This window comes from Cuculus canorus, chromosome 3, assembly GCF_017976375.1.
Source record: "Cuculus canorus isolate bCucCan1 chromosome 3, bCucCan1.pri, whole genome shotgun sequence".
NCBI lineage: Eukaryota > Metazoa > Chordata > Aves > Cuculiformes > Cuculidae > Cuculus > Cuculus canorus.
The window spans coordinates 31,279,081-31,302,796 of record NC_071403.1 but is presented as its reverse complement, the minus strand read 5'-3'; the positions used below and the strand labels follow the sequence as shown (position 1 = coordinate 31,302,796).

The window sequence follows — 23,716 nt, the reverse complement described above, 5'->3', positions numbered from 1 at the left end:
AGCTGACCTTTAAAACAGCCTGAAAATGAGGAACGTGGCACCAGAGAGCAGAGCAGGAAGCATGAAATGATGTAAGATATGTTTCTTCTGCATATGAAATACCTTTTTTTTTTTTTTTTAAAAGCTTCAGGTTTGTGATTCAGCATTTTCTGCCACTCACAGTATATAAGAAAGGATAAAATTGTATGGGAAAACATAAATTCCTATTGCTCTAGTCAAAATCTAGTACAATATTAGCCATCAAGTAATTTTGTTCCCTTCTGCTGAGATGAGGGGGGGGGGGTATTATCTTTTCCCTAAACCAGTTTTCCCCTCAACCTCATGATCTGAAAACCCTGAAGTCATACATGATGTGGTATTTAGGCTTAGCCTGGTTGCCTTATCTACCTATAATGAGTGTGAAGTGCCACCAGCTTTGTTGGCATTGGATACCTGGGTGACTGCTGTTTCGACTCTGACAAGTGACAGCAGGACAGTCTTGCCGTGAGAAAGCTTTGGGCTGTCAGTGCCAGGTGGATGTTTAGTGCAGCTTGGGCACCTCAGGGACACCCCAGGGCTAAAGCAACAGCCCATGTGAACTTGCCCGCCTGGGTTTGGTCCCAGCTGCACAGTGATGCAAGACCTCCTCTCTGGGCTTGTGTGAAAGTGCCTTTACTGCCTTTTCTTCCTTATTTCTTGCCTTTTCTTCCTTATTTCTTGCCTTTTCTTCTTGTGTCCCTTTCTCTTGTAGAGACACGTGAGGCTGCACTGGGAGGCTTGATGCACCTGCTAGAGGTCCTGCTGTGATGGGATTCTTGCCTCTCCAGTATCAGTGTGAGCCCTGAGGCCACCACTGGGGAAAGGATGCCCCAGCCTGTTGCCACCTCTCAGATCTGAAATGCTGCTGACCTGTCAGGAAACAGAGTTTGGAAGGAGAAAGCAAGAGAGTTGCTTCATCCTTCTCCCTTCTTAGAGAATGGTTCTGTGTTAAGTCAACATTTATCTTCCTTGATAAAGGGGCCAGCAGCAGGGAGCACTCCCAAGTACCGTAGTTCATCTGGGTCCACAGTGAGACTGCAAAATTGTGCCTGACACAGTGTTGGCTCACGCTGCTACTACTTTCCCAAAAAATTCCCCCAGGCACGGACATAAAAAGTCTGGCGGCAGCCACTCCACTGTGATGGGTAAGAGGGTTTAACAGCCTGGACATGGCTGCTCTGTGCCCGTTGGGTAGTTTAGACGTATGGATTTGGGGCGGGGTGGGGGGTGCCTGGGCAATCTGTGCTCAGAGCGGTACCCTGTGCAGGGGCAGCATTGCTTTCCAATGTTGAATCATGTCACAGTGGACAAGCAGGGAGACAGCCTTGTCATGCTTTCTCTTTACTTGCTGAGATGGCAGCACCAGTGAAAGTGACTGGTGGCTGCTTTTTGTGTGCTCCAAATGCCAGCCAGAAGGAAGCCAGGCTGCATCTGCCTAGGACTCTGAATAGATTTTCTTTAGGAGTCCTAAGGGACAAGCAACTGGATATGAGCACGTATTGTATTCATGAGACCGGCACTGGGATGGATTGCGTATTTTAAATTGATGTTGAAAAATGGGTGGTGGAACATTAGAGCCACACAAAATGATTCAGAGCCTGAAGAAAATGCTTTGCAATGGGAGATGCAAAGCACTCGCTCTCTCTAGCTTATCAAAAAAGACAGAGCAGGGAATTGATTATGATGGTGAAGGAACTTCCTTGGGAGAAAAATATCAGGTACTGAAAGGCTCTTTAATCTAGTAAATTATGGGAATGTGTAGCAGCAAGCTGAAACCAGATAAATTCCTATGAAAAACTGGGCACAAATTTATTGGAATGAAGGTGATTAATCACTGTAACAAACTGTCAGGGCAGCTGGCGCATTTTCCAGATGTGTCCGAGCCAAGACCAGCATGTTTCTGATGGATGTGCTCTAACTGCAGTTAAAAGTGTGAGTGACACTGTAGTTAAGTCTCAGGCAAGGTAAGCAGGTGAGGTTTGAAGGGCTGTGATATACAAGAGGTCTGACTAACAGTTCCCAAAGGAGCTGCAAAGATCTAATGGTTCCCATTAGTCCTTAACCTCTGAGAGACTGAGAAAAACAGCACTGAGCAGAAAGTGGAAGGGAAGAATCAAAATGACAGCCCTGTCACTGGCACATGAATGTGCTCTCTATTTCTGCAAGGACTGTATCCTTCACCTGCTTGGGGCTTTACTAATGTATTTTTGACACCCATCTCAAGGCAAATCTTTCTGCATTCCACAAGGACTCAGTACCAATTGGTGTCAATCTCTTTCATCTGACAAGAGTTTGAGTAAAAATTTGTGTTGCTCAGCAGCTCGTGTGATAGCTGAGATGAGTCGCTCTCTTTTTGTTTGTTGTTATTTCATCTTGTGCTTTGGACTTGCTTCTTCTCCATGCCTCTGAGTTTCCCTACTACCTATTTCCTTTGCTCCTGGGCTCAGTGCAAATTGATAATATTTGGTGGAGTAGATCTTGGCTTCTTACTTATTCTGAGACCATTTGTTCCTCATAATGCGACAAAAATGAACACTTTCTTGCACAGTTTTCACACAATACAGGCACATCAGGAATGTGCGGTGTAGGTAAGAGCTTGTCAGGAACTTCCAATAAAGTGCCTTTCATCCAGAAGTATAAATTTGTCGGCACTGGTAGCTATTGACAGGAACACACTAAGGTATTTTTGCAAAATACCTGCAACCTATATCTGGAGAAGTATTCTAATCTCATTTTAAAAACAAGACTTCTCTGCTGGAAAACCAGTTGGTGGTGGCAATCAAGAATTCCTCATTCCTTTTTGCTTTTTTCAGGGTCCCAGTGCCTTCTTGCTTTTTCCCTGTCTGCTTGGGATGATGCAAGAATTTTATTCTTTCAAGTCCTAGGTCAAGTCTGCTGGCTTCTCCTTGCTCCAGAGGGTAATTTTGTACAAATTCAGTGCTGAGTAAGTACAGAAGTGTACTTAGGTAAGTACAGAGGAGTGAGAGTCATGAACTTATTTCTGTGTGGGAGGAGAAAAAAAAAAAAAAAAAGAATAAGAAATGTTTTTAAATTAGGGTGATTTTTTTTTGAGGAAATGCAAGCAGTTTTCCAGATGCTGCTCTGGAAACCAGCAGAAGTATCTGCATGAGCAAAAAGCTCCAGCCCAGGAAGGTGCAGAGGGTGTAAGAAGAATAAGACTGTGGCTGGAGAGATGGAAATGGCTTAGTTGGGGCACCAGCTGAAGTCCTGCAATGGCTGATCTTATTTGGAAAGACTGCAAGAGACAGCAGACCCAGGCAGGAGCTGATCCAGACTATTCCCAGCCTTTGGGGAACATTCAGTTTTGGATCTGAAGGACCCATGTTTTAGGCTGCACTGAACCCATGAGTCTAAAACCTCTTCAAAACTGGGGAGGTGTTGACTTTACTCTGTAGCTTGGATCCATTTGCTTACTTACTAGCCTGATAAAGGTTATTCTCCAGATAAAGGTTAGTTCTCAGTGTCAGGAAAAGATCTACCTTTGCTCTCATGCTCACATTAACTTAGTGTCATCCCCCAGTTTATCTGCTTCTATATGCACATCCTGCTGCTAAATGTGGGCAAAATAAGTGGCTAGTCCTTCTACTCTCTTTCTTTTCAGCTTGTTGATCTCAGGATTCAGTCATACGTGTGGTAATGTGTCACTGAAGGATGGTAGCTTTGTCCAGCTGGCTTAGATCTGGCCTCTGAGCACATATTCAAAAAGACCTACCTATTCTGAGCAGTGTGAGAAGCTTTCCAGGGCCCAGAATGTGACAAGTAATCAATTCTTGCAGAAACATTTCTGCGATGTCATGGAATCCTGCCAAGAGACATGATGAAAGTGAATATTTTCTAGGACATTCAGTTTCATTTGGTTTTGTTGTGCTCACAGAACTTTTTAACAAATGTCTGTACCCTTCTGTGCATTGGTTGTGTCCTCTACTCTTTTGTGATTTGGTTACCCTGGCAATCCAGCTAATTTTGCAGAAAAGTTCATTGACTTGTTACATCAGTGGCTTGCTTGCTCCTTCAGTAAACTTAAGCATCCGTTGACTGCAGGTTCTTTCACTGGCTTGGACCCTTATGAGGAGTGATCCGCAGAGAGGGTTATGGCCTGGTATACTTGATTGGAGCTGTTTTGGGTTTTTTTTGCCTTGTTTCTTCTTCGCTCCAGCTGAACTGATCAACTTTCTTGTTTCTTGAAACACTGGAGGAGCTTTCCTGCATATTAACAGGCTTCTGTTCAGCAAGTTCTCTATAGGAGAAGTTTTCTGGTGAAAGTCTCTTCTTATATGCCTCCCTTCAATACCTTTGTATAATATCTTGACTTGAAAAAGTCTCAACATTGTTTCTGCCTCTAGGCAAGCCACAGAGGGACCAATGCATAGCAAGTTCAACTCTGTTTTCCACTTGAGATGCTGGAGGGAAGGGATGCCATCCAAAGGGACCTTGACAGGCTTGAGAGGTGGGCCTGTGCAAACCTCCACAAGTTCAACAAGGCCAAATGCAAGGTACTGCACCTGGGTCAGGGTAACCTCAAGTACAAATACAAGCTGGGCAGGAAATGGATTGAGGGCAGCCCTGAAGAGAAGGACTTGGGGGTGCTGGAGGATAAGAAGCTTGACATCGGCCAGCAATGTACGCTTGCAGCCCAGAAAGCCAACCATATCCTGGGCTGCAACAAAGGAGTGTGACCAGCAGCCTGAGGGAGGTGATTCTGCCCCTCTACGCTGCTCTTGTGAGACCACACCTGGAGTACTGTGTTTAGATCTGGGTCCGCAGCACAGGAAGGATGTGAATTTGTTAGATAAAGTTCAGAGGAAGCCCACAAAGATGATCAGGTGGCTGGAGCACTTTCCCGTGCCCCTGGTGCAGCCACATACATGGCTTCCCAAGTGACAAGGCAAAAGGAAATGGTCTCAAGTTGCATCAGGGGAAGTTTAGATTGGATATTAGGAAAAATTTCTTTACTGGAAGAGTGGTGAAGCATTGGAACAGGCTGCTCAGGGAAGTGGTGGAGTCACAATCCCTGGAGGTGTTAAAAAAACATGTAGATGTGACACTTCAGGACATGGAATGACGTGTATCTGTTAGGGTAAGTCCAGGGAAGGGCTGATGCTCAGAGGGCTGGAGCACCTCCCATAGGAGGTCAGGCTGAGACAGTTGGGCTTGTTCAGCCTGGAGAAGAGAAGGCTCTGAGGACACCTTATAGTGGCCTTCTGGTACTTAAAGGGGGCTACAAGAAAGCTGGGGAGGGGCTCCTGATCAGGGAGTGCAGTGATAGGATGAGGGGGAACGGTTTTAATATTAAAGAGGGGAGATGTAGATGAGGTATTAGGAAGAAATTTTTTTCCTGTGAGAGTGGTGAGGCCCTGGAGCAGTTTGCTAAGAGAAGTAGTGCCTGCTCCTTCCCTGGAGGTGTTCAAGGCCAGGTTGGATGAGATTTTGAGCAACCTGATCCAGTGGAAGGCATCAGGGACGTTGGAACTGGATGATCTTTCAAGTCCCTTCCAACCCAAACCATCCTGTGGTTCCATGGGACGATTTAGTAGGCGCGATAGTGCTGGGCTGATGGCTGGACTGGATGATCTCAGTGACCTTTTCCCACCTCGATGATTCTGCCTGCGGGCAGCACGCTGCCCGGGCACCAGGCGATTTATTCCATGCCAGAAAACGTGGGTATTTGGACTCTCCATTTTTTTTTCCCCTCAGCACTTTCTGAAAGGAATCTCAGCCCGAGGGAGCGCGGGCTGTTTCTTTTCGCGCCGCTCTCGGTCTACGGCAAAGCGGGCGCGTTCTGCCACCTCGTGGGCTTCGCCCTCCTCGCAGGCCGCTAAAGCTGCTCTGCAGCGGCGGGGGTGGGTCGTAAGTTTCCCCAAGAAGTTTTTAAAATGTGAAAGGTATTTTAAAAACAAGAGTCGGGGCAAGCCTGAGGCACGTCCTAGGTCATGCAGTCCATGTAATCGTCAGGGACATGACTGACCGCGGAGAGAGCGGATGTGTTAGGAGAAGAAGAGGCAGCTGAGGGAGCTGGGGTTGTTCAGCCTGGAGAAAAGGAGGCTGAGGGGACACTTTATCGCTCTCTACAACCACCTAAAAGGGGGCTGTAGGGAGGTGGTGTTGGTCTCTTCTCCCGAGTGACGAGTGATAGGATGAGCCCAGAGCCTTCTCTTCTCCAGTTGCGCCAGGGGAAGTTCAGATTAGATATCAGGGAAAATTTCTTCACCAAAAGGGTTATCGGGCACTGGAAAAGGCTGTCCAGGGAAGCAGTTGAGTCCCCATCCCTGGGGATATTTAAAAGACAGTTAAATGATGTGCTCAGGGATATGGTTTAGTAGTGGACAGGTACGATTGGACTCGACCATCTCAAAGGTCTTTTTCAACCAAATGATTCTATGTTTTCAGAGCCCCAGTAGTTGCAAGCTGTGTCAGAGTTATGGCCTGTCTACATGTCTCCTTCTGTTACCCCAAAGACAGGTATCCCAATGTATCTTTGCCAATATAGAATTTTATAGCCCTAGCTCACTAATATTTTGACATCAGAGCATATGTGCAGAATCGTAGAATGGGTTGGGTTGAAAGGGACCCTAAAGATCATCTAGTTCCAATTCTCCTGCCATGAGCAGGGACATTTTACATTAGATCAGGCTGCTCAAAGCCCCATCCAGCTTGGGCTTGAACACCTCCAGGGAGGGGGCATCCATGACTTCTCTGGGCAACCTGTGCCAGTGCGTCACCACTCTCACAGGAAAAAAGAGTCCTCCTAATATCTCATCTAAATCTATCCTCTTTCATCTTAAAAACATAACTCCTTGTCCTTTCACTACCTGGTAAAGAATCCTGTACCATCTTTCCTGTTGGCCCCTTTTAAATACCAGAAGGCTGCTAAAAGGGCTCTCCAGAGCCTTCTCCACGCTGAACAAGCCCAGCTCTCTCAGCCTGTCCTCGTAGGGAAGGTGCTCCAGCCCTCTGATCATCTTCGTGGCCCTCCTCTGGACTTGCTCCAATAGCTATACGTCTTTCCTGTGTTGAGGACTCCAGAACAGAAAGCAGAACTCCCGGTAAGGTCACAGGATAGCAAAGTAAGTGGGGCGGAAATCACCTCCCTCAACCTGCTGGTTGCATTTCTGGTGTGGCCTAGGATATGGTTAACTTTGTGGACTGCATTCTCTGGAGAAGGTGAGCAAAGGAGAACAGGGAACGCATTTCAATTGAAAGTGCTACTGCAATGCACAAATAATGAGCCTGATTTATGTGAAATTGCCTGCTTGGTACTATTGAAGTGCTCTACTGAAGAGAGAGCATTGCTAGTGCTTGCACGTTGGTGTGGGAAAGAATGAAAAAAAAAATCTCTTCTGTGGCAAGAGGAGAGATCCCAACACATGGTGGAGCTAGATGATGGCGTATCATACACCCAAGTACAAAGATATCCCTACAAAACAGGATTAGGGACTAGTTTTCTCTTCTCAGAGTCAGCCTTTCATGCTAATTTATCTGCTTATCCTGTTTTAGCCTGTGTTCTCCATTTTGCCTAGATTATGGAACAGCAGTGCCTCAAGTGACTTAAAATACAGCGCTGAACTTGTCTGTTGCCACTGATAGTATAATAAAAGCACCAAAATTAGGGGAGAAGGAGCCACAAATTCTGACTGTGTGTTTAGCCTCTCCCTTCATCAGGAGCACCTAAGCCCAAGTGAAAAGGTAAAACCTCCCTAACAGCCGCAGCACTACAGGGTTTGGTGTGTGTCCCTTGAATGACCATGAGAGAGCTGTAGAGTGGAAGCTGTGGGAAGACAGAAGTTTGTATCTGTTTTTCAGCCAGGAAATGGGAAACTCTGCTGAAACTCACTTCCCCCTGCTTTTAGCCTCTGCTTACCCTGTTACACACAAGGCACGTGAATTCAATCATGTTCCTGTTTAAAAGACAGGAGGTGCTAAAGCCCTGCTCTGGCTTTGTAAGGACCTGCTTTTCTTGCAAGGACCTACCTTTCACAACAGCCAGGTACCCAAGTAGGCTGAAGGATTTCAGCCTAAGGGCTGAGACTTTTGCAGCTCATTTCTCAATTGGGACATAGGCAGAAACATATGGCATTAACAGTTCCAGTGGCTTCAGCTCAGAAAGCCCAGAAAGGTTTTATATTGTCTTTCCAGCTGTAGCAGCTGATCAGAGAAGCAGGTGGTTCACCAGCTGGTAGTGTTGTCCTTGCAAAACCTTGTTCCCTTTCTGCACTAAGTCACTTACGATACCTAGCCTTTAGATTCTTCATCATCTCCTCATTTTGGAAGACTTTAAGTTAAATAAATTCTGGACAAAATGGAGGAGACCCACAGGACTGCATGGATGATAAACTGTGGTGGCAGATCGTTAACTGGAGGCGGCTGGCTTTCCAGCCTTTGAGTTTCTCAGAAGGAGGAGCTGCGGTGGAGGAGTAGGGTTGAGGCAAGAGGAACAAAGGTTGCCCAAGCAGCACCATACAGCTGACTAAGGGCAAGCAAAGGGATGGCAGGTAGGTCCCGTTTAGCAAGGAGACACTAGTTCTCAAACGGAACAGAAAAAGGCAATCTGGCAGGGACAGGGCCACAGCTCTGTAATGGTACAGGGGATCCCTAGGAAGACCATAAAATGACAACAATCAATTAACAAGCTGCTGTTGCTTCAGGAAACCATTTTAGACATACTGGTGTAATGAGCACATCTGATGCACAGAAGCTGTTTAACTTCCAGCCTTGTGCCTTACAAAGCACCTCTGAGGCACTGAGTAAGGCTGTTAATTATTAGGGTCAACCTTAGCAGACAGAGGTGTCCCTAAGTATGGATTGCTGTGATACACTCAGGTAATTTCTCCATTATGTCAATAACTAACTTCCTAAATTGTTGAAGAATTGACTGATCGGAGTCCATTAACTGAGGAGATTGTGGCACAGACTCCTGAACTTGTGTTAACAGAAAACACTTTATTGCAAAGGCAGCCTGCGCTGCTGAATAAAAAAATTCAGCGTTATCTGATCATTTACTAACAACTGACCATGGGCTCAAACTACAAAATAACTGGTTAACAGGCAACTGATCACGTGCTGTTCGCATGGGACCCCAATTCCTTCTTTGGGTATCAGAAGGCTACAAGTGTTTCTTGTTCTTCTGTCTTGGGTGCTTTCCACAGGTATTTTAGGGACTTTCCCAGCAATGTTTTTCTGTTGCCTGCTTCTTCAAGGTCATTGAAGGGCATTCTTCAGCTCTGCATGTCCTGCATTTTCCAAAAAACTCTCCACAATTAACCAAGCCTTAATTCATGGGTATGGGAGCAGTTACAGGCCATAAGGACAGCAAACCACATTCATAGGTCCTTGACTATGCATATATATACACACACAAACACAAATATATCTATATACGCACACATACATGCATACACACTTCTGTAACAGCTTGGTCTTAGCCTTCACCAAAAACCATGTATATAAACACTAAAAACCACTGTATATAAAAAGCCTAAGCAGATAATGACAGACATTGGCTTGAGCAGCCATCTTGATGCTTAAGCACTGTCTTCAGGTGCTCTGAGAGCAAAGGATGAAGTCAGTCTGACTTTTAAAGAACTGTGCATTAAGAAATTGTAAATGAACAGAATTGAAGTCTGACCAAAAAAAAACCCCAATTCTATTTACTACCAAAAGTGCATAATTGTTTTTCTGAAAAAAATATTCTGCACAGCAAACATTTCATGGATTTAATAAGCCATGACTTGTTACCTCGTTCAGTCTTACTCTGCAAAACTAATCTCATTGCATTTATTAATACGGGCTATATAATTTTATTCTACTTAAATGCAAACATGTTTTTCCAAGCGCAGCCTATGAAGAATTGATGTATTCAGAAACTGCAATATAGGTAGGTGTGAAATCCCATTGATTCATAAAGAAGTCTTATTGTTTTATCTCGAAGTCAAGCACGACTGGAAAAGCAACTGTCCTAAGTGGAGCTGTTCACAGAATCATAGAATCACAGCACAGTTTGGGTTGGGAAGGACCTTAAAGATCATCCAATTCACCCCCCCTGCTGTGGGCAGGGACACCTCCCACCAGACCAGGCTGCTAAGAGCCCCATCCAGCCTGGCCTTGAACACCTCCAGGGATGGGGGATCCACAGCTTCACAGGGCAACCTGTGCCAGTGCCTCACCGTCCTCAGCGTGAGAATTTCTTCCTAATGTCTAGTCTAAATCTTTCCCCCTCCAATTTAAAGCCATTCCCCCTTATCCTTTCACTACATACCCTTATGAAAAGTCCCCCCCAGCTTTCTTGTATCCCCCCTAAGTGGGTGTAGCGCTGAAGGCTTTGCTGCCTGAGCTGGCACACCAGCTGCACGCAACTAGTAGAGAAGATAAATGGCCATGTTGTTGTGTCACAGCATTACGTGTGTCTGAGCTTACCTGGTTGAGACCCCTCTGCCTGACTGCCTAGGTTAAATCAAAGGAGGCCAAAAAAAGACAGGAGCAAAGAGGAAATGAAACAATGACAGTGATAAAGCCTAATAATACCAATGGTCCTTGATGGTATCGGTAGGGAGCGAGGTACTGGAATAATCACTGCCAGCCTGCTACCAAAAGGGTGACAGGCTGTTTTTCCAAGGCCAGTGATGAACACAGGAAGATATTAAACTCTCCCTCAGTACAGATGAAAGGACCAGGGAGTGAGGGTATGGGCAGGAGGGGATAGCAGCCTGTTGGAGACATTAGTTGAGTTGCAGATGCATCTAGGTGTGCAACCAGAGCAGAGGACTGAAAGGCTGAAGGGAAGATTTCAGAGTTGTGTTCAAGCTGCTGGAGAGCTGATGAGGGGGAAGCCCTGAGCATCAAGACCTTCTGCAAGTTTAGCTCTGTCTCCTGGTGTGCAGTGGGCTTTCTGCCCATGGCCCAGAAGGGAGAGCTTCATCTGTCCATCACAGGCTGTTTGGAGGGGAAGGGGCTGGCAGACAATGTGTTCAAGGAGAGCAGTCCTATTTTGTATCAACACAGGCAGTAGGGCACAGGGAACAAAATGGGGGTGCCAGTCACACCAGTCAAAGAGAGGCGAAGGTTGCAGCAGCCCTCACCTGTTGAGCTTGTGCCCTGGGAGACATGGCAAGGCCAGGGTAGGGAGGGACACTGCTCCCCCACCTGGATTGTTCCCCACAGACATCCTTTATTAGACCAGCCACTACCACCTTTCCCCACAAACCTCATCTCAGCTTTGTCCTTTCGGTGCTGCAGCATCACACCGTACCTGTGAGTAGGGCCCATGGGGGAGGCTGCAGGGAGAGACGGGAGCCCAGGTGCACCACACGCAGGAGCCATCTTCCCACCAAAACTGGCCAGGCGGCTGTGACTGAAATTTAATTTGCCCGGTGCATTCAGTGGACATTTTAATCAGCTTTTCCTACAATCTACTTGGCAAAGAGATTCAACTGGCAGCTGCCTGACTGAATGGGCTTTGCACCCAGTCTAACCTTCTCCATTTGCTGTTTCCAGTGCTGGAAAACCTCTCTGTCTCGCTCTCAGAAGTTTCTATAGCAATCATGGCCATCCTAGCGAAGCACTGAAAATGGCAGCCCATTCAGATTGTAATTTTGCTGGACAGTAATTGCATCTCTCTCCATTGGCCTCTGAAATGTTACTTTTTGGGAGATATCAACCACAACTGGAGAAGACTAGTCCTCTGCTTGTGTCTTCAACAAACATTGTCCCCTTCCCCCCAAAACTAACTTTGTTTGCAGCATGTTTGAACCTTGACTAACAGGGAGGTGTTGGTGGGCACACTGTCTCTCGGCTACAGGGAAGACCTGACACGAATGATGCTTTTATCAAGCCTGCAGGGAAAAAACCCTCACCACCCAACGTATCATGTTGAGACCTGAAGATTATCCATCACTGTAGGTAGAAGTGACTTAAATCTGTTTGGCTTTACTAATTGTACAAGATGAGAGGATATACAGAAAGCTTTTTCTTCATGTCATTGAGCTTACTTTTCCTGGTTCAGTTAACTTCAGCTTAAACAATCACTTGATCTTTTGTTCCATGCTTCATCTTTCAGCAGCTGTGATCGCTCTTAATTACTGTGACAACGAAGAACCACACGCTAAAAATATATTAAGTAACAGAACAAAAGGTTTTGCTTCTTGCAAGAGGATGCGGTAGCATTATAGCCCAGCTTGTGAAGGAGTTGATCAAATATTTCTTGGTCTCTTCTAATAGTCTTTCCCAATACTTCTATGGCTATTGTTGCCTGCTGGAAAAAAATAGCTTGAAGCTGAGTAAGGGGAATTGTGGATAAGTGTTTGCAATTTGGCTTTGGACTGACACAGTGTGATTGCACTCAAAGTATTTGAAGTCTTTGCACTGGCAGCAGTACTTGAATCTGGGAATATAGGATTCTCATTGGAAAAGAGTGGATTTTTATAACGATTTAAATGAACAATTTCAGCTAGAGAGTGGATTGACAGAGCCAACTAAACCCTTCACCCTGACAAAGAACTGGCGGGGGGACTATAGAAACTCATCCAAAATTTTACCAACATGAATGCAGAGTAATAGGTCAGTGAGAAGCATTTCTGTATTTTAATGGTGCTTTTAGAATTCAATTCAATTTAAAACAAAAGTTGTTTTACAAATACATGGAGAATGCAGAAGGCTGGAGAGGGAGCAAGTGGCCTGCATCCTCCATCTGCTCCATCCTCCCTCTACTCTTGTGCAAGAGACTGCTGCTGCAAATCCTCCTTCTCAGCAGGCAGAAAGGCAAACATCGGCACTTCCCTAACCCAAGGGTCAGAAATGTTTCTCATTCTGTAGGGGCATGGATGTACCCCCAGGACTCCACACCCTGTATTTCATGCGTGCCAGAGCGGCAGAGAACTCCAAGCCAAGGGACATCAGGCAAGCTGAGCTTCCGCAGACCTGTGCTCCTACCTTAGAAATGAGGTTGCAGAACAATAGACTGAAGATGAAATAACCCAAGACGAGCAGCTCTCTTCTCTGACAAGAGATGAACACACGGGGGATTGCTCATCTCTGAGAGGAAACAGATTAGGGAGATATGAGAGAAACATCCACTGGACAGAGTGGCAAAAGCAGATTGGCTGCCTCTGTTCCTGAACTAGCTTGGAAGAGTCAGCAAAGCATGCAAAGGGACTTTTTTTGAGCAAAATATCCAGTGTGGCAGCTAACCGCTGCAGGATACCTGAGGCCAAAGAGAGAAAAGATCTTAAATCAATCTGGAGAAGGATCCAAGGTTTACATAATTAACAAGGCATGCAACTTTTGGTGAGCATGCAGCCTCGTGCTTCACAAACCTGTGTGAATCTCTAAATAGGATATTAGGAAGTTTTCTGGATGCTTTTCTCAAACATTGGATGCTGCAAGCAAAATACCAGGGCAAGTTGGTCACAGATTGATATCCAATATGACGATCCCTTGCTTTGGGAGAAATGGGGAGATTGAATGCTTCCTGTAGAAGGTATAGAGATAGCCTCAAAATTTAACCCCTCCTAAAAAAATTTCAAACCACTGGCTTCTCAAGCCTGACCTGTAGAAGATTGTTCAGCAAGAACCAACCATCTGCCACTACCATCCATGGGGAAGTGTTGTGCTGCAGCCTTGCTCTCTCATTCTCAAGGCTAATAGGTGCTGCGTGAGGGCACTCGCACTGGGGTGCTGGAGTGACCCTCAGCCCCTCCCAGCCCATCAGTCTGGGAATTTCTCTGTGTGCCTCAGTGTTAACCGCTTCCCAGGGGGTATCTTCCAAGCTGCATAAAATCTGTAATACCTACCCACGGAACTAATTGGCTGACAGCAAAAGCGTATCTTGAACAGTAAGAATCCCAAATTAACAGAAAAAAAAAAAAAAAGAGCACTTTAATTGTGGTTTGCACTCAGCTGGAGAGCCACACCCTCAAGTTGGTGGAGAAAGGAGTCAGGAAGGTGGAAAAAGGTTCCAAACCCACAAATTATGGCTGCCGTCAGCAGTAACTGAGGAGAGCAAATTTAACCTGCCTCTGGAGGAGGAGGACCTTTCTGACAAGCCCTTGATACACCTACCAAAAGTTGAGCCACCTGTAGGGCAATGACCTGCAGTGCTACAGCTCATTTGGATATGGATGATCTTTCAAGCCTCTTCCAACCCAAAGCATTCTATGGTTCTATGAAACTGGCAATGCTGCCTGTTCCAGGATTGCAGGGAGACTGAGATTAAAAAAATATCTCTAAGTAATTAACAGAAGGCCTGTGCATCCTGAACAATATACCTACAAATAGCATGAATAATAAGTTAAATGTTTATGAACTCTAAATTTATTTTTATTACAAAAAAAATTTATTAATTTTTATTACAATTTATTATAAATTCTTCTCAAATAACAGAAGTATTTAACAGTGTTCAGTTATATATTAAAGTCAAAATTATGTATTTTTTAAAAAAAATCTTAGTATATAATACAAGGAAAATCCCAACAGAATTTACAAAGCCACCATAGCTCACAAGTACGGGAGCTAAGGTTGTACTAAATCGTATTGGAAAGCTGTCTTTACAGGTAGGAGAAAAATGACAGGTATTGGTTAGGATTTTAATCACAACCCTCAGAATTTTATTCTTTAAAATAGTTGCATTATACAAAAAAAAAAAAAAATCATGACTACAAAGAGGCGTTTAGTTGATGGCATCAATTCTGTAACCCAAACAAGGAAACTAATCCACTTTGAGTAGATAAATTACTTTTTGCACTATTTACATACTTTACTGAAGTATTTTCATCCCAGAGCCTCGGCAAACATCTTAGAATATTAATGAGTGAAGCCTGGCACTACTCCAGTGTTAGCAAGTAAGAAAAGTACCATCATTCCCATGTCAGCCACAGGGAAACTGAGGCACTGGGCTTATTCAGAACCAGAACTACAGAAAGAGAAGTCCTGGATCTTGATCCTTTTAGACAGGTCTTGGTGGAGCGAGTAGTCTTCCTCCTTGTTAGATGGAGGAAGATGCTGAGCAGTGTTTGAAACCTGGTCAGTTCTTTTCATGTTTAAGTTGCTGCAAAAGAGGTGACATCTATCCAGCTAGAGTGTCACTAAGATCACCTTTACTCAAAAAAAAATGGTTTTCATTTTTAGGAGAAAGTGTCAACAGCAAGAAGCACATCTTCAAGCCCTCAAAGACCTTTGGAAGGCTGTTGCGTTACACCCAAAATACTGCAATTGATCCCCCAACGTGTGCGAAGGTAAATACAGAAAACCAGTAGCTTTGGAAGGCAGAACTGCATCATTTATAACAAAAAGGTAAGTAAGAGCTACTGCACAAAAACACAAAATGAAAATCAGTTTTAAAGATAAAATGCCTACATGGATAGAGGAACTGTGCTCACAGAAGCTGTCATTTAAATTTTCAGGCACTGGGAACATTCCCTCATCAATCAAGTATTTGAAATAAGTTAGCTGAGAGATTCTCAGCTAGGATGTGGCCTTTATAAACCAATGTGAAATGTTCCACACTGTCCGTATCACAAGGGTTTTACTTCCCGTGACAGCAAAATATCAAACCACATCAGTACTGGTACACAAAAAGGCCTTTAAAAATAACTTGGCAATAATGTTTGCTGAATGACTAAAGGGAAATAAAAACATTGCAGATCTGAGATGACATGAATTTGCCAATTTTAGGTCTTCTTTAGGTGAAGACCTAAAAGCCAATACTTCACCTTAGGATGCAGCATAAATCCAGCAATTTTAAGGCCATTATGGAGAATGCATAGTTTATTCACAGGCATCTCGCTGTTCAAGTTTTGGCAATTCAAACATCTTCATGTGGCGATAAGAAGTCTCAGACCCAGCAGCGAGAAGCAGGCCAGGCAGCAGAGGACAGGGCTGCTTGGAGCATAGGTGACCGAGCGCCCTGGGGCAGAACACACCCAGTGTTGTCCATTGTGCCCCAGTGACAGATTCTGGCCAGCACCAGTAGCCTGGACGTTGTTTGGCCTCAGAATAAGCCTCCTCCACGTTCGCTACTGGAAAGAGACTTTATGCATGCTACATTACTAGCAGCATGGTAAAACAAGCGTATAGGGGCTCACTTCCTTCAGGGAAGTGCATAGACATAAATATGCTGCTTCTGTGGTTACTGCGGGGATCTCTGCCCCGGCATCCGGCCTGGCTGACAAACTGGTCCCATCAATCTCTCCTTGTGGTCCTGAACTAACAGAGGTAATCCACACTCTGCAGTGCAACCACAAATATTGTACAGTGATTTAAGTAGCTTTGCTGGTTTACAGCCTCTTTCAGCCCCCAAACCCTTCTGGAATATTCCTCATTTTTTCTGCTTGATTACAGCTGGCGCATAACGATGACTCCCAACAGACAGCTTTTCTTCTTGGCCAAGGAAAGACTCCACTGTTGTTTTATTTAGGAATATGCCCTGGAAGCAGTGTTGGCTTTGGAAGCTTTTGGGAACTTACCTCATGTGGTCTGACAGAGCTCACCCACATCTCAGGAGGTTTTCAATGATACCAGAGTTCCACTGTGCATAGGACCTTTCAAAAACCTGTGCTATCTGACTTTGGGATGAATGCTTAAATTGCCAAAAAGCCTCAAATGCTGATGGGCAAAGCTGCACCAGCTGGAGCACCAGCACCTCTGCCCTGCGAGCTTCAGGGAGGTCTGTCATTACCCACACAGAGTGTGAAGAAACATTGCCCAAGACAGTCTCTGTGGGAATGCAGAACCTGCCAGAACCTCCTCTCACACATCCCAAACGTCTCACCCATTTTCTGCAAGATTAGGCATTTCCCCTGTCCCACATGATGGAGGAGGAGATACAGGCTAAACATATAAAATGCTTTTAAAATCATGCAAATACATTTCCAGATGCAAAATGCTTTAGGGTATCTCCCGCCACCTCCCACTTGCCCACAATACATTCTGGTTCAGAGTAGACAGGAGGTATTTGAATGCTACCAGAAAAAATGTCAAGGCTGAAGCTTTAGGAGAGATATCAGCACAGGCCCGGCATGATGAGCATAGACTGCCATGTATAAATACAGAACCATACACACTGAAACATACACACTGAAACATACAGAACATACACACTGAAATTATATATATTAGTTTTATCTATATTTATATAGATGTATAAATTAAGCATACATATGTGTATGTATATACAGACACACATGCATGAATCTCAATAGTCCCTCTGTTGAGAAAGCTAATAGAAATCTCTGAAAATATACATAAATTATTCAGATATTCTTATGTATAAGCAATGTATTCTGATTGGGGTTTTCATAAATATACATTAAAATTCTCCACGGTAGTAATCTTTGTGGGAATAGCAACGTAGTTGCATAAGTTGTAAACTATAAATAGAGGCTTTAAATATTCTTTGGAGAACAGGTATAGGCAGCATAAGGAACTTCCAGGGCAAACAGAAGTGATCAGAACAGAAACCCAGACAAGCACACAGCTTCAAAACACCTGCACTGCTGTAACACATGCAAGAGCACAGAACCTCTCCAGTCCTCCCTGCACCCCAGAAGTCCCTTTTGAAAGCTTTCTGTAATTGTGATGGGGGTTATGACTGAAGCAATTTAATCAGGCTTAACAAAGGCAGAGAAGGATATTTTTGTTAACAAGTAACAGTACATGAAAAAGGTCATGTTGCAAAATCCAAGAAAACCCCTCAAATTCAGAGACATCATGTTACGTGTCTCCTCCCTAAGAAATTAGGGCAATCGTTTCCGTCCATTGCCACAATATTTTCCCTATTTGAGGTTTCTAAATATGCTCTTAAAGTGTGTTTTTATAAAAATACAGTATAAGCCAATATGCACAGTACCATATTTTGTTTCAGTTCAATTAAAACCAAGAACGACACAATTGCATTTTTAACTAAAAGAAAGTTTCCAACTACAAACATGAGGATAGGTGATGTGTTTTGGGAAATCAGTTAAGATCCCATCTTCTCCATAAAACTCACTCCTATGTACCACTCTCCCCAGATCAGAGCAGATGTGCTTGCAGCTTGGTATCAATGGAGCCTGAGAAAATTCAGGGCACAGATCTGTCACTGGTGTAGAGGCAGCAGAGTCAGAACCACAAAATTTAGAATCATAGAATAGTTTGGGTTGGAAAGGACCTTTAAAGATCATCTAGTTCCAACCCCCTGCCATGGGCAGGGACACCTCCCACTAGGATCAGGCTGCCCAAGGCCCCATCCAACCTGGCCTTGAACACCTCCAGGGATGGGGCAGCCACAGCTTCCCTGGGCAACCTGTGCCAGTGCCTCACCACTCTCATGGTGAAGAAATTCTTCCTTACGTCAAGCCTAAATCTGCCCCTTTCCAGTTTATAACCTTTTCCCCAAGTCCTGTCACTACAAGCCTTTATAATAGTCCCTCCCCAGCTTTCCTGTATCCCCTTTCAGGTACTGGAAGGTTGCTATAAGATCTCCTCGGAGCCTTCTCTTCTTCAGGCTGAACAACCTCAATTATCTCAGTCGGATACTTAATAGATAGTTAATACTCTCTGCAGGATTATTAACTTGCACGTCTGTGTTAGAGTATCCCATCTTATCATAGTTTCTTTTCCCATCTTTTATTACTTAGATCTTAATGCTGTGCAGTTTCGTGTACCTTCAAGCTCATCCTCAGGCTTCTCTTCTTGTTCAAACCGTTAGTTTTTGATGGACCCAGCTGAGCCACAGTCTGGCTACAAGAAACTCTTAAGAGCCTGCAGGTGGCTGCACACAGAAAATAGGGACCCCACCCCACCACCAGAATACTCTACAGAGGAGTTCCAGGATTCTAGCAGGGACCTATACGTTATCAGGCATTTCATAAAGCAAGCATTTGATTTTTCTCTTGTGCAAACTGTATTGTACGTGACCGAAGCAGTGCACGAACCATGAAGTGGCCTCTTCACATGACATTATAAATCTACCGTGAACCCTGCATGGCCCATTAACCTTGTCTCTAGACCAATTCTCCAGAAAAAAAAAAAAATCTAATCCCATTAAACTTCCTGATCATCAAAGTTATATTTTATAGACAAGAAAATGAAAGTAAAATTTCACAAGCCCATGGGCTGGTGGTACGAAAAAATAACCAAGTCTTCATGTCTTAAGCAAGGAAAAAAAAACTATGAAAGAAAAGAAGGTCCAGATGATAAAGTGCAATTTTTTTTTTCAGTTGTACTAAAATGGTTTCCAATTCCTTAGTATTACTTCTTGGTGGTTTTATTCAACTTTTAATTATAACTTTTTTTTTGCTTCTGTCCCCATCTTTCCAGTACTGTTCGGTTTGCATTTCTGTGAGCCGTGAGACAGTACGCTGAAAGGCAAAGACTTCCTCTTCTCCTGTAAACATGGAGAGTCCTTTGGCAGATTCCTACATTAATACACAAAAACAGTACCACAAAACAGTGAGAGACATAGCTGGACTGAGGTGCACTTTATCTAACTCCTAAGGCTGAGCGCTTTACAGACTTTGACAATGCGAGACAGCAGCATGGCACCAAAAAAAAAAACTTATGTCCAAAAATTAAAGAAAAACATCTATTTCAGCTAGGTAATCTTGTGAAGGAACGTAGCAAAACAATAATTTGCATTTAGAACAACATGATGACGTGTTAACCATCTGTTTTCACTTTTCTGTTGACTAATTGCATACCGATTTAGACGAATAATTTAAAAAATCATTAACAATAACTAGGTTATAGGGAAGAGGAAAAACAGAAAAAGCAACATGCACAATAGTACTGTTTGTGAGGATTTGTGAGGCAGTCCTGCATAGTCTAGGAGTATGTAGAACACAACATCTTTTATTTCTGTATCTTAAATGTAGGAGCTAAACTTAAATCAGTATTTTCATACATGATTGAACAGCTATAGTGATTAACAATCAAAATGACCCTAAAACTTACACAAAATGGTTCTATAAATCGTGACATTTTCTTGGACTACGAATAAATAACATGCAATTATGAGAGTGACAGATACACTGCAGAAAAAGCAGCAAATCACTAGTTAAATGTTTACTTGATTCCTCTTCCTAAAAGGCTGCTGCAATTATGAGACCAAAACCAATTTCGTTACAAAAGGGAGATGATGTTAGTATCATGTACCTGGCTCAAGTCCAAATCATCCATCAACACTCTGTTGTCCTCTAGCTCACCACTGTCGTGTTGTACCAGGAACAAGCTTTGGAGAGGAGTCGCTGCAGAACAAATAATACGCACCTGAGAGAAGGAAAATAGGCAACATCATCATCACTCAGGCTTTACAGAAAAGGGATAAAATGCATGTTGTACAAAACCTTCAAATTATGACTTTGGTTTTTTTTGAGATATTTTCCCTTTCTCTTATTAGCACTGCTGTTACAGATTTCCTTGACATATTAATTTGGAATATCAAACTTACAGGTTGTTTTCTTTAATAATAACTCATGTAACTTTTATTCACAGAACAGTTAAAATACTCAGAATATCTGCTATACAGGCAACGAGCTCACAATCAAGTTTACTTTCTAAAATAACAGCTATAAAGCATCAGTAACCATTGCTTGCTTTCCCCCCCATAGCCAAGTTCCTCTGAGTAGGTAAGTGAACTGCATACGTATTTTCATCTAAAGAATGTTTAAATTTCAAACTTCCCAGCAGGCTGAGTCGAGACCCTCTTGCTTTCACCTGTGCTACTCAAGTAAACGATATTTGCTGTTTTCCTGTCTGCTTGGAGGAGATAAAACGTGAAGTACAGTATTTCTGGCACTGCACTGAAGAGAGACTGAAATTTTATTACAGAAGGAGACAGTATGCGCACAAAATGTTTGCATTGTGGATGGGTCTCCATAAATATGCTCTCTCAGGTAGTTTGCTTTTCCAAACACCTACTTGTGACAGCACTTTAGAAACCATTTTCTCCTGTGGAGGAAGTAATAGAAAGCAGCTGTTTGCTTGCAATTATTAATGACAACATGTAGATAGAGCAGATCCACCTGTTTTCTAACACACTATTATTAGGTTATAAATATTAGCATATCCTCTGAGAAACTGTCCATTTCCAAATCATAAAGCAGAAAGAATTTGGCTGACTTAAGTGAGACTACTCATACACTTAGTTAGTTCAATAATACCTTGCAAAATCAGGGCCTTTTTGATCATCTTGCCAGGACACTCTTGAAAAATAGAATCTCAATCGATATATCCCAAATGCATAAATATTTACATGTGTGCATATATAATGACATGTAAGACAGGGTTTCATATCCTATATTTAAAAAAAAAGATTTTAAATGTGAACTTCTCTTTGTTTTAGCAGTGCTGATTTTGCTTCCATGATTGAAAACTCTGTAAATCCACAAGGAGTGTTGCTTTTATGATTACTATTCCATCAGCAGTTCTGCAACCTAATGTAAAGCCTATAGCGACTGTGTTCTTTAAAGTTAATCATGCAAATCTACTACTAATTCTTCAGCACCCTGTTCAGCAAGGTGCTGATTCCCAACCAACTGCCCACACAGATTAAGATTTAAAGAATTTAAATTTACTCCAGCACAGCTGGCAGCACAATCTTTCATTATTAAAATGATGATGTGGCTCTGTGGTTTTCCTGGGTTAGAAAAGAAGCAACATCCCTATTCAAGAAAGGCAAATGAGCTCAGGCTTGTATTTATGGTCAAGCTTAATACTCAGAGAAATTTAAAAAAAAACCAAACCCAACAAACTGCTTATTTGCCCTTATTGCAGTGGAGCCTTTTTCTGCAAAGCTGGAATGATGTTTCTGTGCAGTGCTAGTTCATTCTGCTCATGTTTTCCAAAATACTACTACAGAAAACCCTACTTCAAACCAGTTACAACAGGCAGGTTCTAGGGTTCCCAGTTTTATCCCTATAGATTCAGGAAAGGCTTAGTTCTCACCTTATGCTCATAAAAGGTATCAATAAGGGTAATGAAACGACGAGCTTGTGTCCTTTTTGCCATTGTAAGAAGTGGTATGTCACGAACAAAGACTGTGTCAAAATGGTTTGATATTTCCAAATAGTCACTGGCCCCAAGAGGCTGAAACAAAACAAACCATAAGAAAAGGAAACTCATGACAGAATGATACATAAACACCACTGTATCCTGAAATACATCCTCTCTTCTGTAATTGCAGTCAAGTCCTGATCATATTCTTATCTCTGTTTCTTCATATCTTGCTTCAGGAACGCTTGTTTGCCCTTACAAATGCAGGTATACATGGGTGCTCATTCATACTGTCACCTTTACCTGAACAGTGTTCAACAGTTAAAAGTGCGCCTCTTCTGCATCCTGACAATGTTATGATCACTGTGACAACTATAAACAAAATAATCACTCTAAACTGGAATGTGTAGAAGAAAAGAAAAAACATGTTTAAGCTACAACATTAACTGAAAGCATAAAAAATTTGAACAGATATTAGGATGCTTTCCAGCAGCAGGATTTTTAAATTCAAATGCACAGGCTGGTTACTAAATCATAAGTAGACCTGCATTTAGTTCACCCAAGACTAACCCAGGTTGAATAAAAATATAAGAGGAAACAAGACAAAACCACAATTCTGTAGTAGTTCCTTTGTTCATGGTTTCATCTGTAATGATAAAATAAAAATCTGTAAGACCACCTTACTAGTTTCTACTTGTCTATCTAAACCATCAACAGAAAATAGGCTCAAATAGTAGTAGTGCATTCAAGTACACATTCAAATACATTAATTTAAAATTACTTTTTCATTACATGGAAGATAACTTTTTCTGTAAGACCTATCCTATTAGTACTGCAGGCAGCACTTTATCTTGAGCTATTAAGCTACTGTATCTCAGAAAAACTTCAAACTCCTGAAACTATTAAGTTTTACTTGTGCAAGTACTCGGATGCAACTACTCCACAGAGCAAGACCAGCAGCATTTTGCAGAACAATGTCACAACTACATTCCCAGCTATAAAATGTGCTGTACCTACAGTATAATATGGTTATAAAGCACTGCAATGCTGCTAACATCTTAAAAACAGGAAATTAAAAGTATTTTCTTTAACTGAAATTGTGAGACAAATTTGCTGTAGGCCCAGCATAACTGCTTAAATACAGCCCTTCTGCGAGAAGTTATTTTGAGCAATTATTAATAAGAAATTATTCTGATTTGCCCCAATATGATAAACGTTCTCACCCAAACCATATGGAATCATAGAATCGCTTGATTGGAAAAGACCTTTGAGATCATCAACTCCAAGGATACCTGTCTACTACTAAATCATGTCCCCAAGCACTCCATCTACCCACCTTTTTAAATACCTCCAGGGATGGTGACTCAACCACCTCCCTGGGCAGCCTCTGCCAGTGCTTGATAACCCTTTCTGTGAAGAAATCTTTCCTAATGTCCAATCTAAACCTCTGAGGCAGCTTAAGGACATCCCCTCTTGTCCCATCACCTATTTTCTGAGAGAAGAAGCCAACACCCACCTCTCTACAACCTCCTTTTAGGTAGTTGTGGAGAGTAATAAGGTCTCTCCTCAGCCTCCTCTTCTCCAGGCTAAACAACCCCAGTTCCCTCAGCCGCTCCTCTTAAGAATTGTTCTCCAGCCCCTTCACCAGCTTCATTGCTCTTCTCTGCACACACTCCAGGACCTCAATGTCTTTCTTATAGCGAGGGGCTCAAAACTGAAC

At 43.1% G+C, this 23,716-nt stretch overlaps 1 protein-coding gene across 3 annotated transcripts in view; it reads right to left on the bottom strand.

Annotated features, from left to right (window-relative positions):
- Positions 1-14,364: 14,364 nt before the first annotated feature.
- AFG1L (AFG1 like ATPase) overlaps positions 14,365-23,716 on the bottom strand; it is a 76,770-nt gene continuing 67,418 nt past the window's right edge. For 2 of the 3 annotated variants that reach the window (XM_054062129.1, XM_054062127.1), the window contains 3 exons: positions 21,949-22,089; positions 20,158-20,271; positions 14,367-19,421 (listed from right to left, as the gene is read on the bottom strand). In XM_054062129.1, coding sequence (XP_053918104.1) covers positions 19,275-19,421; positions 20,158-20,271; positions 21,949-22,089 — 402 coding nt within the window. In that variant the 3' untranslated portion in view covers positions 14,367-19,274. Of the gene's footprint in view, positions 19,422-20,157; positions 20,272-21,948; positions 22,090-23,716 lie in introns of all 3 variants that reach the window. The other variant, XM_054062128.1, reaches the window with a different exon arrangement.